Here is a 13,476-nt window from a genome sequence, read left to right as displayed (position 1 = left end):
GCCACATTATTGGTACACATTGCTCAACCCTTCATGGGAAACAAATAAATGGAATCTGGCCTCTCTGACTCTGAGACTCCATGATGGATACATAGACACTCTTGCAAAATAATAATGGCCATAGTCCCCCATAGACCACACCACATATCTAGAGGACAGAGCATATAGCCTCAGGAGTCTGACAGATCTGGGATTGAATCAGCTATCTGCTCCCCAAACTTATCCAATGCATTATTAGAAGAGGCTGAGAGAGGGGATTACAAAATAATACACTAGGGATGACCTGGGCCTCACTTGCACATGGTTATATATCCTTTACCCTTGTCCCGGGTCTCCTCTTACAATAATTGTGAAGAGCGAAGTAAGAATAAAATGGTTGGTGAGAAAAGAGGTATACTTCATGGAATAGAGTACTGGACTTGGAGTCAGGAAACTTAGGCCATTAACTTGTGGCGTTTCCATAGGCAAGTAACTTAAACTTTCAGCTCCTTAATACCATCAGCTGAGGTTTTTGTGTCACTTAACCAATATAATGCATGCACGAATGCTTTGAAAATTGCAACATGTAACTCAAATTTAAGGTGTTCATTTCTAACCCCACTCACAAAGAAGCAGAAGAGTGGAGTAACAAACCATTGAATTTAGTGTCAGGAGACTCTGGCTCTAGTCCCAGTTATGCTATTATTTACAGTGGGAGCTTGGCTAAGTCTCTTAACTTTCCTGGGCCTCAGTTTACCAAATTGTGAAATGAGAGGTTTGGATTAGATGAGTAGGAAAATTGACTTATCTCAGAAGAAACAAAAGGAAATCTTTATACAAAGTATTACGTATATGATACTATTTATATAAGGTAATATAATAAGTATATATAATAATAATACATGCATAGTATTACACATACCTATATATTACTTTGCATAAAGTTTAATGAAATACATAATGCATATATGTATATAGACACATGCACATATATATTACATTATAGCTAGATTAACAATACAAACTGTGGCTATTCACTGGGGCATAGAAGTTAACTTTTTTATTACAAAATCATCATTGTGAGATAGCATATTTTGTCTGTATGTCTCACAGTAATATAAGATGATATATTGGTAAACTGAAAATGCATGCTAATCATAAATTTCAATATGAGAACTTTGTTGCAGTCATTTCCTTTTATAACGAACTGTGATGTATATATGGTAGTCCTTTCAAGTTGTTTAACTCTGCTTTACTTTTCTCCTGTAGCATTATTTTTCCATTGAGAAGAATGCAAACCATTCAGAGAAGAGGAGACTTAACCTGATGGAGCATTTTAGAAGGATAAAAATTAGTCCTTAATTTTGTCATGTTTATTTCTTAAAATAAAGTTGATAGTTCTGTTTCTGTGCATCAAACCAGAATCTGAGTTCTCTTCATTAAAAATAAATTCAACAGAATTTAAAAAAACATATAAAAAGCACTCCTGGCATTTGAGGTCCTAGATAGTAATAGCAGAGATTTCATATTGTTATTCACCTTTTAGTGGGTTAAAAAACAACAACCAGTGATCATATTTCACTGTAAATGATACTCTGTTTATTTCAAGGAAAATATGTAAAAATATTTTGTAGTAGGGTTCTTCTTTTTATTTTATAACATAACATTTTTTTCACCATTAAAGTAAGGCATACTCGTTATAGAAAATTTGGTAAATAAGGTTATGTAGAAGAAAGAAAAAATTTCCCACCTCACAGAGATGAACATTGTCATTCTCATATATTTTCTTTACTTTTTTAAAAAAACAGTTGTATTCTGTGACATACATAAATTGATATTTTAAAAGTTTATATCTTATTTTATGATTCACTTTGCCTTTTGAAATGTTTGGGGCTCAAGTTTACCTGGGCTTGTTGTTCATTCATTCAATGAACATGAATTGAGTTCTTGCTATGGGCCATGAACTTTCTATGTGCTAGGGATATAGTCATGAGCAAGATAGACTAGGCCTTTCCTTCATGGAGCTCTACAGTCCAGCTTTGGAGGAAGCTAGGTAAAGAAGTAATGACAGGGCTATAATAGGAGTACCAAGTTCCATGAGAGCACATAGCAGGAGCACATAGCCAGACTTCAAGAAGACACATAAAATTAAAAGGAGAATCAACAGGTGTTTGCCATGTAATCACTGTGTGGTAGGCGGAATGTCTCAGGTACAAAGGCCCAAGTGCATGGAGTATCTAGATCACTGCAAGTTTTTTCAGGATGGCAGCAACTCGAGTTAAATATTAGATCAGAATATAATGCACATTAAAAAGTTGGGTTTTGTCCTCTGGACAGAAGGGACCCAATGAAGGGTTTTAAGCAAAGGAATGATATTCTAAAGTCTATATCATTAGATATCACTCTGACTGTTGTTTAGAGAATTGGAAGAGAGCAATACTAGTGTCAAAGGAACCAGTTGTGAGGCTGTTGTATTAATATGGTGTGTGGGGGGAAAATTGAGGGGGTTTAAAAAGGAGTATGATTTTCCGGCTTCTAAATGATGGGCCAACTGTAAAAATAGTGGTACTATTGACTAAGATGGGACACTTGAGGAGAAGGGCTGGTTTGGCAGGGGAATATTAGTCATATTTGGATAGGGTTTTTGAAGTGCCTATGGGCCATCTAGGGAGGGATGACTAGTTGGCAGATATATGTGTCTGGAGCTCAGGAAAAGGTCTGTTTTGATAGTTTAGGAGTCATCGACATCCTATCTAATAAAAAAGTAATATGAAAATTAACCATCACTCTGCTACACCCATAAGCCACGCCCACCAGCCAATCAGGAATGAGTATACAAATTAACCCAACCAAGATGGCTGCAGCCATGGAAAGAGCAGGGGGCTTGGGTTTCCCCGGCAATGGAGGAAGCCAAGCTTTCTGCACACCCTGGCTGACCCAGGCCTCCACTCAAGGCTACAAAGTTTCAATTATAGAAGATAAATAAATCCCAACAAAAATGGCGGCAGCCACGGAGCTGGAGAGAACAGGAGGCTTGAGTTGCCCCTGGTGATGGAGGAAGCCAAGCTTCTTCAGCCCTGGCATGCCTTGGCCTCCACTAGAGGCTACAAAGTTTCAATTATAGAAGATAAATAAATCCTAGATACCAGGGCCTCCACTTTGGTCGCCGGGGGGTGTGGCCAGCCTGCAAACCACCACAGGCCCCTTGCCCAGGCCACCTCATGCCCTAAGGGAACCCCCACCCTGATCTGGGACACCCTTCAGGGCAAACTAGCCAGACCCCACCCGTGCACCAGGCCTCTATCCTATCTAATAAAAGAGTAATATGCAAATTGACCATCACTCCAACACACAAGATGGCTGCCCCTATGTAGTCAAGGATCCAGCCCCCATGTGGACACAAGATGGCCACCACAAGATGGCCAGAGGGGAGGGCAGTTGGGAGGGATCAGGCCTGCAGGGGAGGGAAGTTGTGGGCGATCAGGCCAGCAGGGGAAGGCAGTTGGGAGGTACCAGGCCTGCAAGGGAGGGCAGTTGGGGGTGACCAAGCCTGCAGGGAAGGGCAGTTAAAGGTGACCAGGCTGGCAGAGGAGGGAAATTTGGGGCGACTGGGCCTGCAGGGAAGGGCAGTTAGGGGGGACCCAGGCCTGCAGGGGAGAGCAGTTGGGGGGGACCAGGCCTGCAGGGGAGGGCAGTTGGGGCAAATAGGCTGGCAGGGGAGCAGTTAGGCAAATAGGCTGGTACCTCCCAACTGCCAAATAGGCTGGCAGGGGAGTGGTTAAGGGGTGATCAGGCTGGCAGGCAGAAGCGGTTAGGGGCAATCAGGAAGGCAGGCAGGTGAGCAGTTGGGAGCCAGCAGTCCTGGATTGTGAGAGGGATGTCTGACTGCCCGTTTAGGCCCGATCCTCCTGGGATTGGACCTAAACAGGCAGTTGGACATCCCTTGAGGGGTCCTAGATTGGAGAGGTTGCAGGCTGGGCTGAGGGACACACCCCCTGTGCACGAATTTTGTGCACCAGGTCTCTAGTATAGATGATAATTGAAGGCACAGTGAATGATTGATTTAAACCAGAAAGAATATGAAAAAAGGAAGTTAGTGGAATATAATGTAGAGAACAAACGCATTAAAAGGATGGTCAGAAGTAGTGTAGCTGTCAGTGGAAAATTGAGAGGGATGAGGATAAGAAGGAGAGATCAGTAAAATGAAATCCAAGAGGAAGCATGATTCAAGGTGGAGGGAGTGTGATCAACAGTACCAAAATGCGGTTTCATTTCCACTGGATTTAGTAACATAGAAGTAATTGGTGCATTTGGCAATAGCAGTTTCAGTGGAAAGGTAGGAGCAGAAAGTAGATACTGAGTTGCTGTGACAGAGAGGTGAGAAAGTGAAAGCAGAGAGTGTAAACAACCTGTTGAAGAAGTTTCCCTGTGAAGGGAATCTGAAATAATGGTGCAGTAATTGATTGGTAGTATAGAATGGAGACAATAATTTTTTTTGATAGAAGAGTAGAGAAACAGTGAGTGAAAAGGCCTGGGTTGTAGGGAAGTTTCAACCTGCCCTCCTGATCCCCAACTTTCCCTGCTGTTTTTTTTTTTTCCATAACATTTTTATATGCTCTTGCTTGCTTTGTCAAATATTATTTGACTATAAGGGCATGTGTTTATTTCCAGGCTCTTTGTTCTGTTCCATTGATCTACTATATGCCTGTTGTTGTTCCAGTACCAGGCTGTTTTAATTACAATAGATATGTAGCATAGTTTCATATCGGTTATTGTGATCCCTCCAACTTTGTTCTTCTTTCTCAAGATTGCTGAGGCTTTTCCTGTTTTTTATTATTATTACTAGGGGCCCGTTGCACGAAATTCGTGCACTGGGGAGGGGTCCCTCAGACCAGCCTGCCCCCTCTCACATACTGGGAGCCCTCAGGGGAAGTCTTATGGACCTAAGCCGCAGTCTGGCTTCCCTTTGCTTGAGGCTACCAGGCTGATCAGGGGAAGGCGCCCGCCCCATCACCCCTCTGCTACAGCCACTGTCAGTCACCGCAGCCGCCAAGGTATTTTCATCAACACAGACCCCAGTCCCTTCACCATGAAAAAATGACAAATTTCTTTAAGCATTTTCAAGATGTGTCTTTCATAGAATATGACATTTCTTTATTTTTCTTTTTATCCTCACCTAAGGATATGTTTTCATTGATTTTTTTCCTCTTCCCTCTGATCCCAAGCTCAGCCCCTTCCCAAGCCTAAAGCCTCCTCCCCAGGTTTAGGCTTGGGAAGGGGTCCCCCCCAGCACCTCCCCAAGCCTAAAGCCTCCACCCCAGGCTTTAGGCTTGGGAAGGGGTCCCTGCCCCCCTGCACCTCTGATAATAGGCTTGGCCCTTCCCTAAGCCTAAAGCCTCCACCCCAAGCTTTAGGCTTGGGAAGGTTTTCCCCCAGCACCCCCCCAAGCCTAAAGCCTCCACCCCAGGCTTTAGGCTTGGGAAGGGGTTCGCCCCCCCACCTCTGATCGCAGGCTCGGCCCCTTCGCAAGCCTAAAGCCTATGCCCCAGATTTAGGCTTGGGAAGGAGTTCCCCTCTGCCTGGAACCTCCAATCGCAGGCTCAGCCCTTTCCCAAGCCTAAAGTGTCTGCCCCAGGTTTAGGCTTGGGAAGGGGTTCCCCCAGCACTTCCCCAAGCCTAAAGCCTCCTCCCCAGGTTTATGCTTGGGAAGGGGTCCTCCTCCCCCAACGCACCTCTGATAATAGGCTTGGCCCCTTCCTAAGTCTAAAGCCTCCACCCCAGGTTTAGGCTTGGGAAGGAGTTACCCCCACCTGGTACCTCCGATCGCAGGCTCAGCCCCTTCCCAAGCCTAAAGCCTCTGCCCCAGGCTTTAGGCTTGGGAAGGTGTCCCCCCCCCCCCCGCACCTCTGATCATAGGCTTGAACCCTTCCTAAGCCTAAAGCCACCGCCCCAGGTTTAGGCTTGGGAAGGAGTTGTCCTCCCCCCCCCACCCCCACCTCCGATCGCAGGCTTGGCCCCTTCCCAAGCCTAAAGCCTCTGCCCCAGGTTTAGGCTTGGGAAGTGGTCCCCCCCACCCCCCGCCACTCCCATCGCAGGCTCGGCCCCTTCCCAAGCCTAAAGCCTCCGCCCCAGGCTTTAGGCTTTGGAAGGGGACCCCCGCCCCTCCGATGGCAGGCTGGGCCCCTTCCCAAGACTAAAGCCTCTGCCTGATGGCCGGCTGGGAGTGACCTGGGTGCCGAAGAGGTTCCCCAGAACCAGGTATGTATGCAAACTAACCGCCATCTTGGTTGGGTTAATTTGCATACTCGCCCTGATTGGCTGGTGGGTGTGGCTTGGGCGTAGCGAAGGTGCAGTCAATTTGCATATTACTCTTTTATTAGGTAGGATTATTTTATTTTTTTGGGGGGAGGTCCATATAAATTTTGGGAATATTTGTTCTAGTTCTGTGAAATATACTATTGATATTTTATTATTTTTCTTTTGTTTGAATTTAAATTCTCTATTGTTTAAAGTATTACATAACTCTCCTTTTCCCCCATTGACCTCTCCCCAGCCACTCCCACCCCATAGAAAATGCCCTCACCCCCCTACTGTCTGTGTCCATTGGTTATGCTCATATGCATGCATACAAGTCCTTTGGTTGATCTCTTACCCCATGCCCTGTCCCCATCCACCCACTTTCCCTCTTATGTTGGATGGTCTGTTCAATGCTTCTATAATCCTGGTTCTATTTATGTACATCAGTTTAGGTTGTTCATTATATTCCACAAATGAGTGAGATCATGTGATATTTATCTTTCTCTAACTGGCTTATTTCGCTTAGCATAATGTTCTCCAGTTCTATACATGCTTTTGCAAATGGTAAGAGTGACTTCTCTTTTACAGCAGCATAATATTCCATTGTGGAGATGTACCACTGTTTTTTAATTCATTCATCTTCTGATGAGCACTCAGGCTGTTTCCAAATCTTAGGTACTGTAAATTGTGCTGCTATGAACATAGGAGTGCATCCTTTTTGATTGGTGTTTCTGGTTTCTTGGGATATAGTCCTAGAAGTGGGATTACTGGGTCAAATGGAAGTTCCATTTGTAATTTTTTGAGAAAATGCTATACTGTTTTCCACGGTGGCTGTAACAGTCTACATATCCACCAGCAGTGTACGAGTGTTCCTTTTTCTCCACATCCTAACCAGCACTGGTCATTTGTTGATTTGTTGAAGACAGCCATTCTGACAGGTGTGAACTGGTACCTCATTGTCATTTTGATTTGCATCTATTGGATGATTAGTTACTTTGAGCATGTTTTCATATGTCTCTTGGCTTTCTGTATGTCCTCTTTTGAAAATTGTCTATTTAGGTCCTTTGCCCATTTTTTGATTGGATTGTTTAGCTTCCTTTTGTTAAGGTGTATGAGTTCCCTGTCAATTTTGGAGATTAAACCCTTATCAGAGAAAACATGGGCAAATATGTTCTTCCATGCAGAGGGGTTTCTTGTTGTTTTGTTGATGGTTTCTTTTGCTGTGCAGAAGCTTTTTATTTTGATGGAGTCCCATTTGTTTGCTTTCTCCTTAGTTTCCATTGTCCTAGGAACTGTATCGGTAAAGATTTTGCTGCGACATATGTCTGCTATTTTTGTGCCTACGGATTCTTCTAAGATTTTTACGGTTGCCCATCTTACGTTAAACTCCTTTATTTATTTTGTTTTTATTTTTGTGTATGGTGTAAGTTGGTGGTCTAGTTTCAATTTTTTGCATGTATCTGTCAAATTTTCCCAACACCATTTATTGAAGAGACTCTCTTGACCCCATTGTATACTCTTGCCTCCTTTGTCAATATTAATTGAGCATAATGGCTTGGGTCAATTTCCGGGTTCTCTGTTCTGTTCCATTGGTCTGTATGTCTGTTCTTGTGCCAGTACCAGGCAGTTTTGAGAACAGTGGCTTTGTAATATAGCTTATATCTGGTATTGTGATCCCTCTAACTTTATTCTTCTTTCTTAAGATTGCTACGGATATTCAAGGTCTTTTCTTATTCCATATGAATTTTTGGAGTTTGTTCTAGGTCTGGGAAATATGCCATTGGTATCTTAATGGGGATTGCATTGAATCTGTAGACTGCCTTGGGTAGTATGGACATTTTAATGATGTTGATCCTGCCAATCCATAAACACACTATATTCTTTCACTTGATTATGTCTTCCTCTATCTCTTTTTTCAATGTCCTGTAGTTTTCTGTTTACAGGTCCTTTACCTCCTTAGTTAAGTTTATTCCTACATATCTTAATTTATTTTGTTACAATGGTAAATGGTATTGTTTTTTTTTTGTTTGTTTTTTTAGTTTCTATTTCTGTGAGTTCATCATTGGTGTATAAAAAAGCGATAGATTTCTTGGTGTTAATTTTATATCCTGCTACATTGCCACATTAATTTATTAAGTCTAATAGTTTTTTTGATGTAGTCTTTAGGGTTTTCTATGTATAATATCATGTCATCTGCAATTAATGACAGCTTTGCTTCTTCTTTTCCAATTTGGATGCCTTTTATTTCTTCTTTTCTGATGGTTATGGCTAGCACTTCCAGTACTATGTCAAACATGATTATTGAAAGTGGGCATTCCTGTCTTGTTCCTGTTCTTAGGGGAAATGGATTTCATTTTTGCTCATTGAGTATGATGTTGGCTGTAGGTTGAGGTATGATCCCTGTATTCCCCAGAAGTGATGTTGGATTTTGTCAAATGCTATTTTTTTTGCATTGATTGATATGATTATGTGATTTTTGTCTCTCAATTTGTTTATGTGATGTATCATGTTTATTGATTTGAGGATATTGTACCAACCTTGCATCCCCATAATAAATCCTACTTGGTCATGGTGTATTATCTTTCTTTTTTTTTAAATTTCTTTATGGCTAAGGTGTTACATATGTGTCCTTATATGGTGTATGATCTTTCTAATGTAATGCTGAATCGGATTTGCTGAAATTTTGTTGAAAATTTTAGCATCTATGTTCATTAGGGATATTGGCCTAAATTCTCTTTCTTTGTAGTTTCTTTATCTGGTTTTGTGATTAGGGTAATGCTGGCTTCATAGAAAGAGCTTGGATGTGTGCCTTCCTCTTGAATTTTTTTGGAATAGTCTAAGGAGGATAGGTGTTAGTTCTTTGAATGTTTGGTAATACTCCCCTGTGATGCTGACTGGTCCAGGGCTTTTGTTTGCTGGAAGTTTTTGATTACTGTTTCAATTTCATCAGCAGTTACGGGCTTATTCAGGATTTTTTATTCTTCCTGATTGAGTTTTGGAAGATTGTATTTTTCTAGGCATATGTCCGTTTCGTCTAGCTTGTCCAGTTTGTTGGATAGAGTTGTTCTTATTATTTTTTATAATGCTTCGTATGCACGTGGGGTTGGTTGTTATTTCACCTCTTTCATTTATGATTTTGTTTATTTGGGTCCTCTCTCTTTGTTTCTTGGTGAACCTGGCTAGAGGTTCATCAATCTTGTTTATTCTTTCAAATTACCAGCTCTTGTTTTTATTGATATTTTGTATTTTTTTAAATCTCTATGTCATTTATTTCTGCTCTGATCTTTATTATTTCCTCCCTTCTGCTTTCTCTGGGATTTTCTTGCTGCTCTCCTTCTAACTTTTTGAGTTGTAGGATTAGATAATTTATTACCATTGTTTATTATTTTTTGAGGTAGGCCTGTAGAGCTATGAACTTCCCTCTCACGACTGCTTTCACTGTGTCCCATAGATTTTGGATTGTTGTGTTTTCATTGTCGTTTGTTGCCATGGTATTTTTCTTTTTTAATTTTTCTTTGATCTCTTTGGTAACCCAATCATTGTTTAATAGCATGCTATTTAGCCTCTAAGTGTTTGATGTTTTTTCATTGCTTACATTGTAGTTTATTTCTAATTTTATGCCATTGTGATCTGAGAAGATGCTTGATATGAATTCTATCCTCTTGAAATTGAAGAGACTTTGTGTCCCAATATGTGTTCTATCTTTGAAAATGTCCCATGTGCACTAGAAAAGAATGTATATTATGTAGCTTTGTGGTGAAATGTTCGGAAGATGTCAATTAAGTCTATCTGATCTAAGATTGACATTTAAGATTGCTGTTTATTTACTGATTTTTTTGTTCAGAGGATTTATCCAGTGGTGTCAATGGGGTATTTAAGTCCCCTGCTATGATTTAATTGCTGTCAATATCTCTCTTGAGATCTTCCAGAAGTTGTTTTATGTATTTGGGTGCTCCTGTATTGGGTGCATATATGTTTGTAGGAGTTATATCTTCTTGTTGAATTGCTCCCTTTAGTATTATGAAGTGGTCCTCCTTTTCTCTTGTTATGTTCTTCACTTTGAGGTCTAATTTGTAAGAAATAACTATTGCTACCCCAGATTTTTTCTCATTCCCTTTTGCCTGAAAAACAATTTTTTCCATCCCTTCACTATCAGTCTGTGTGTGTCCTTTGTTCTTAGGTGGGTCTCTTTTAGAGAGCAAATATATAGGTCATGTTTTCTTATCCATTCAGCTACCCTAAGTCTTTTGATTAGAGCATGTAATCCTTTTATGTTTATGGTTATTATTGATAGGTTCTTTTTGTCGCCATTTTTATTCTTTATGCCTGTGTTCCTTCTTCCCTGTCTATTACTTTGTTTTACAGCAGTGCCTTTAGCACTTCTTGCATTGCTGGTTTGGTGGTAATAAACTCTCTTAACCCTTTTTTTGTCTGTGAAGCTCCTGATTTTACCTTCAATTTTGAATGATAGCCTTGCTGGTTATAGTATTCTTGGATTCAGTCCCTTGCTTTGCATCACTTTGTGTATTTCATTCCATTCCCTTCTGGCCTGATGTGTTTCTGTTGATAAATCAGTTGATTGTCTGATGGGAGATTCCTTGTAGGTAACTTTCTGTCTCTCTCTGGCCGCCTTTAAGGGTATTACCTTATTGTTGATGTTTGCCAATTTAATTATGTGTCTTGGTGTGGGTCTTTTTAGGTTCATCTTGTTTGTTACTCTGTGTGCTTCTTGGACTTGTGTGGGTTTTTTCTTCCCAACATCAGGGAAGTTTTCTGTCATTATTTATTCAAACAGGTTTTCTATTCCTTGCTCTGCTTCCTCTCCTTCTGGCACTCCAATTATGCAGATGTTGTTTTGTTTCGTGTTATTCCAAAGCTCCCTTATGCTCTCCTCCTGCTTTTACGTTTTCTTTCCAGTTGCTGCTGTGCTTGGGTGTTTTTTTTTTCTACCTTGTCTTCTAACTCACTGATGCAGTCCTCAGCTTCATCTAGTCTACTGTAGAAGCTTTCCATTGATTTTATTTTAGCTATATCAGTCTTCATTTCTTCTTGTTTCTTCTTCATTTCCTCTTGATTCTTACACATGTTGTTGAATTTGTCTTCCATCCTTTACAGCAGTGATGGGCAACCTTTTGAACTTGGTGTGTCAAACTTCGCCAAAAAACTGAGCATAACTTGGGTAGTGTGTCACTTTGAGGAAAAAACATTATTTCGCAAATGTTTCATCCTCAGGAGCAGCAAATGTTTCATCTTCGGCATGTGGCTGCCTCAGCGGCCACGTATCATCAGAAATGGCTATGCGTGTCAGTGCTGACACGCGTGTCATAGGTTTGCCATCACTGCTTTACAGCTTCCTTATATCCATTGCTATGAATTCTTTCTCTGACAAATTGCCTGCCTCAATTTCATTTATTTCCTTTTCTGGTGATTCCTCCTTTTCTTTCAAATGGACGTTGTTTCTTTGTCTTCCCATTTCTGCTGTTCCTTTGTGATTGTTTCTATGTATTCAATCAAACTGCTATGCCACCCAGGTTTTTTTAGTTTGTATTATATAGTAGATGTTTTGTGAGACCCAGTGGTCCAATCTCTCTGGTCTTCTGGGATGGGTAATCTTGGGATGATCCCTAATTGGGATATTTGTATTCTCTTGGTGTAGTTGGGTCTTGAGTGTTATTGTCTCATTTGTGGATGGAGTCTCCTCTCAGGGTGTCTGGTTAAGGGGCTTTCTCTCTTTCACATTGATAGAACAGCACATAATACAACTTGACAAGACATGACACAAAGGGAACAAATCATGAATATACTCACGACATCAAAAACCCCAATATAAGTGACCACCAGAGAAAAGAAAATTAAAAGAGAGTAAAAATGTTATATAGAAAATAAAGAAGGTAATAGAGAAAAGAAAAAGAAGAAAAAGGAATAAAAAATGTATGAGGGAAAAACACCACAGATAAACAAACAAACAAACAAAAATGCAAACAACGCACACACCCCCAAAAAAGGGTGGCAGAATCTGTAGAGGCAGAGCTTATATACAGATAGTAAGGTTAAGGAATTGAATGAATAGGAGGAGGACCTTGGTTCAGTATAGAGGAGGTAGGAAGAGAATGAGTGGATAAGAAGAAAAGAAAGAAAAAAATAAAATAAAAATAAAGTAAAATAAAATAACAATAAAAATAGAATGAATAAAAAATAATATGAAAAAATTAAAAAATAAAGGAAATAAAGAAAAAAAATTAAAAAAATAAAGTAAAATGAAATAAAAAAAGTGAACTCTTGTTTGTTTCAGTGGAGTTTTAATGCCCCATGGGTGTTGGTTTAAGATCCAACTCTTCTGTTCTGTCTGCCACTACTCAGTTTCATGTTAGGTAGTCAGAACTGTGTTGAAGTTCCAAGTGATCTACCGCTTCTCTGTTTGTTTCTATCTCCACAGCCTTGACTACAAGCAGGCAGGAGCAATCTCCCTACTTAGCCTGTCTGCCAGCTATAAATCTTAATTTCTCAAGAGGCTATTTCTGACAGGGGTATAGGTAGGTAGGGTGCTGTATTGCTTTCTGGGACTGATCGGCCTCTCTTCAACCCAGTCCCTGGGGGCTCTTAGAGGTTATTCAGATTTTTTCTGCCTTTTGTACCATACAGGTTATAGTCTGGGTGTGGCTGTATTAGCAGCCTCGAGGCTGCTGGGATGGGCTGGTTCTTCAGGAGAAAAATGGCTCCTTAGGTCTAGAGGGTCAGGAATGTCTCAGTGCCAGACTCCTGGTCACCTCTCCCTGGCCTGCTTTCCTCCACAGCTTCTCCCCAAACTCCACAAGTCTGCATCTCCACCTGCACCTCAGCCACTTGTGAATGTTTGTATTTGAAAGGTCCTATGAACTGGGTTTAGTGAATAAAAACAAAGCCCAAACTGAGGCAAAACAACCACATGGCTGCTAGTTTCTCTTCCCCTTGCACCATGAGGTTTGGGCAGTTCTTCAGGCTTCCCCTCTGATCTCAGCCTCTCATGGCTGTGCACTTAGATCTATAATCCCCTGCCGCCAGCAGCCCTGTGGACTTCCTTTCCACAGTCGTATGTTACTCCTGTCCCCAAAGGATGTGGACTTGTTGCCATGTAGCTTCTTTCCGACCCTCTTGTCCTGGTGGTCTCATGACTCTCTCCAGCCCAGATCCCTGATCCTACTGTTCTCCAGGCATCCTCTG

General features: G+C 41.1%; 1 protein-coding gene across 1 annotated transcript in view; it reads left to right on the top strand.

Moving 5' to 3' along the window:
* FMR1NB (FMR1 neighbor) overlaps positions 1 to 1,265 on the top strand; it is a gene marked incomplete at both ends in the record, with an annotated part of 44,203 nt that extends 42,938 nt beyond the window's left edge. The window contains one exon of the mRNA XM_079764592.1: positions 1,249 to 1,265. Coding sequence (XP_079620718.1) covers positions 1,249 to 1,265 — 17 coding nt within the window. The remainder of the gene's footprint in view (positions 1 to 1,248) is intronic.
* Between the last annotated feature and the right edge of the window lie 12,211 nt (positions 1,266 to 13,476).

Source organism: Cnephaeus nilssonii (assembly GCF_951640355.1).
Source record: "Cnephaeus nilssonii genome assembly, chromosome: X".
Classification (NCBI taxonomy): Eukaryota; Metazoa; Chordata; class Mammalia; order Chiroptera; family Vespertilionidae; genus Cnephaeus; species Cnephaeus nilssonii.
Note: the sequence above shows the minus strand (reverse complement) of the source record. Positions and strands in the feature narration are given on the sequence as shown.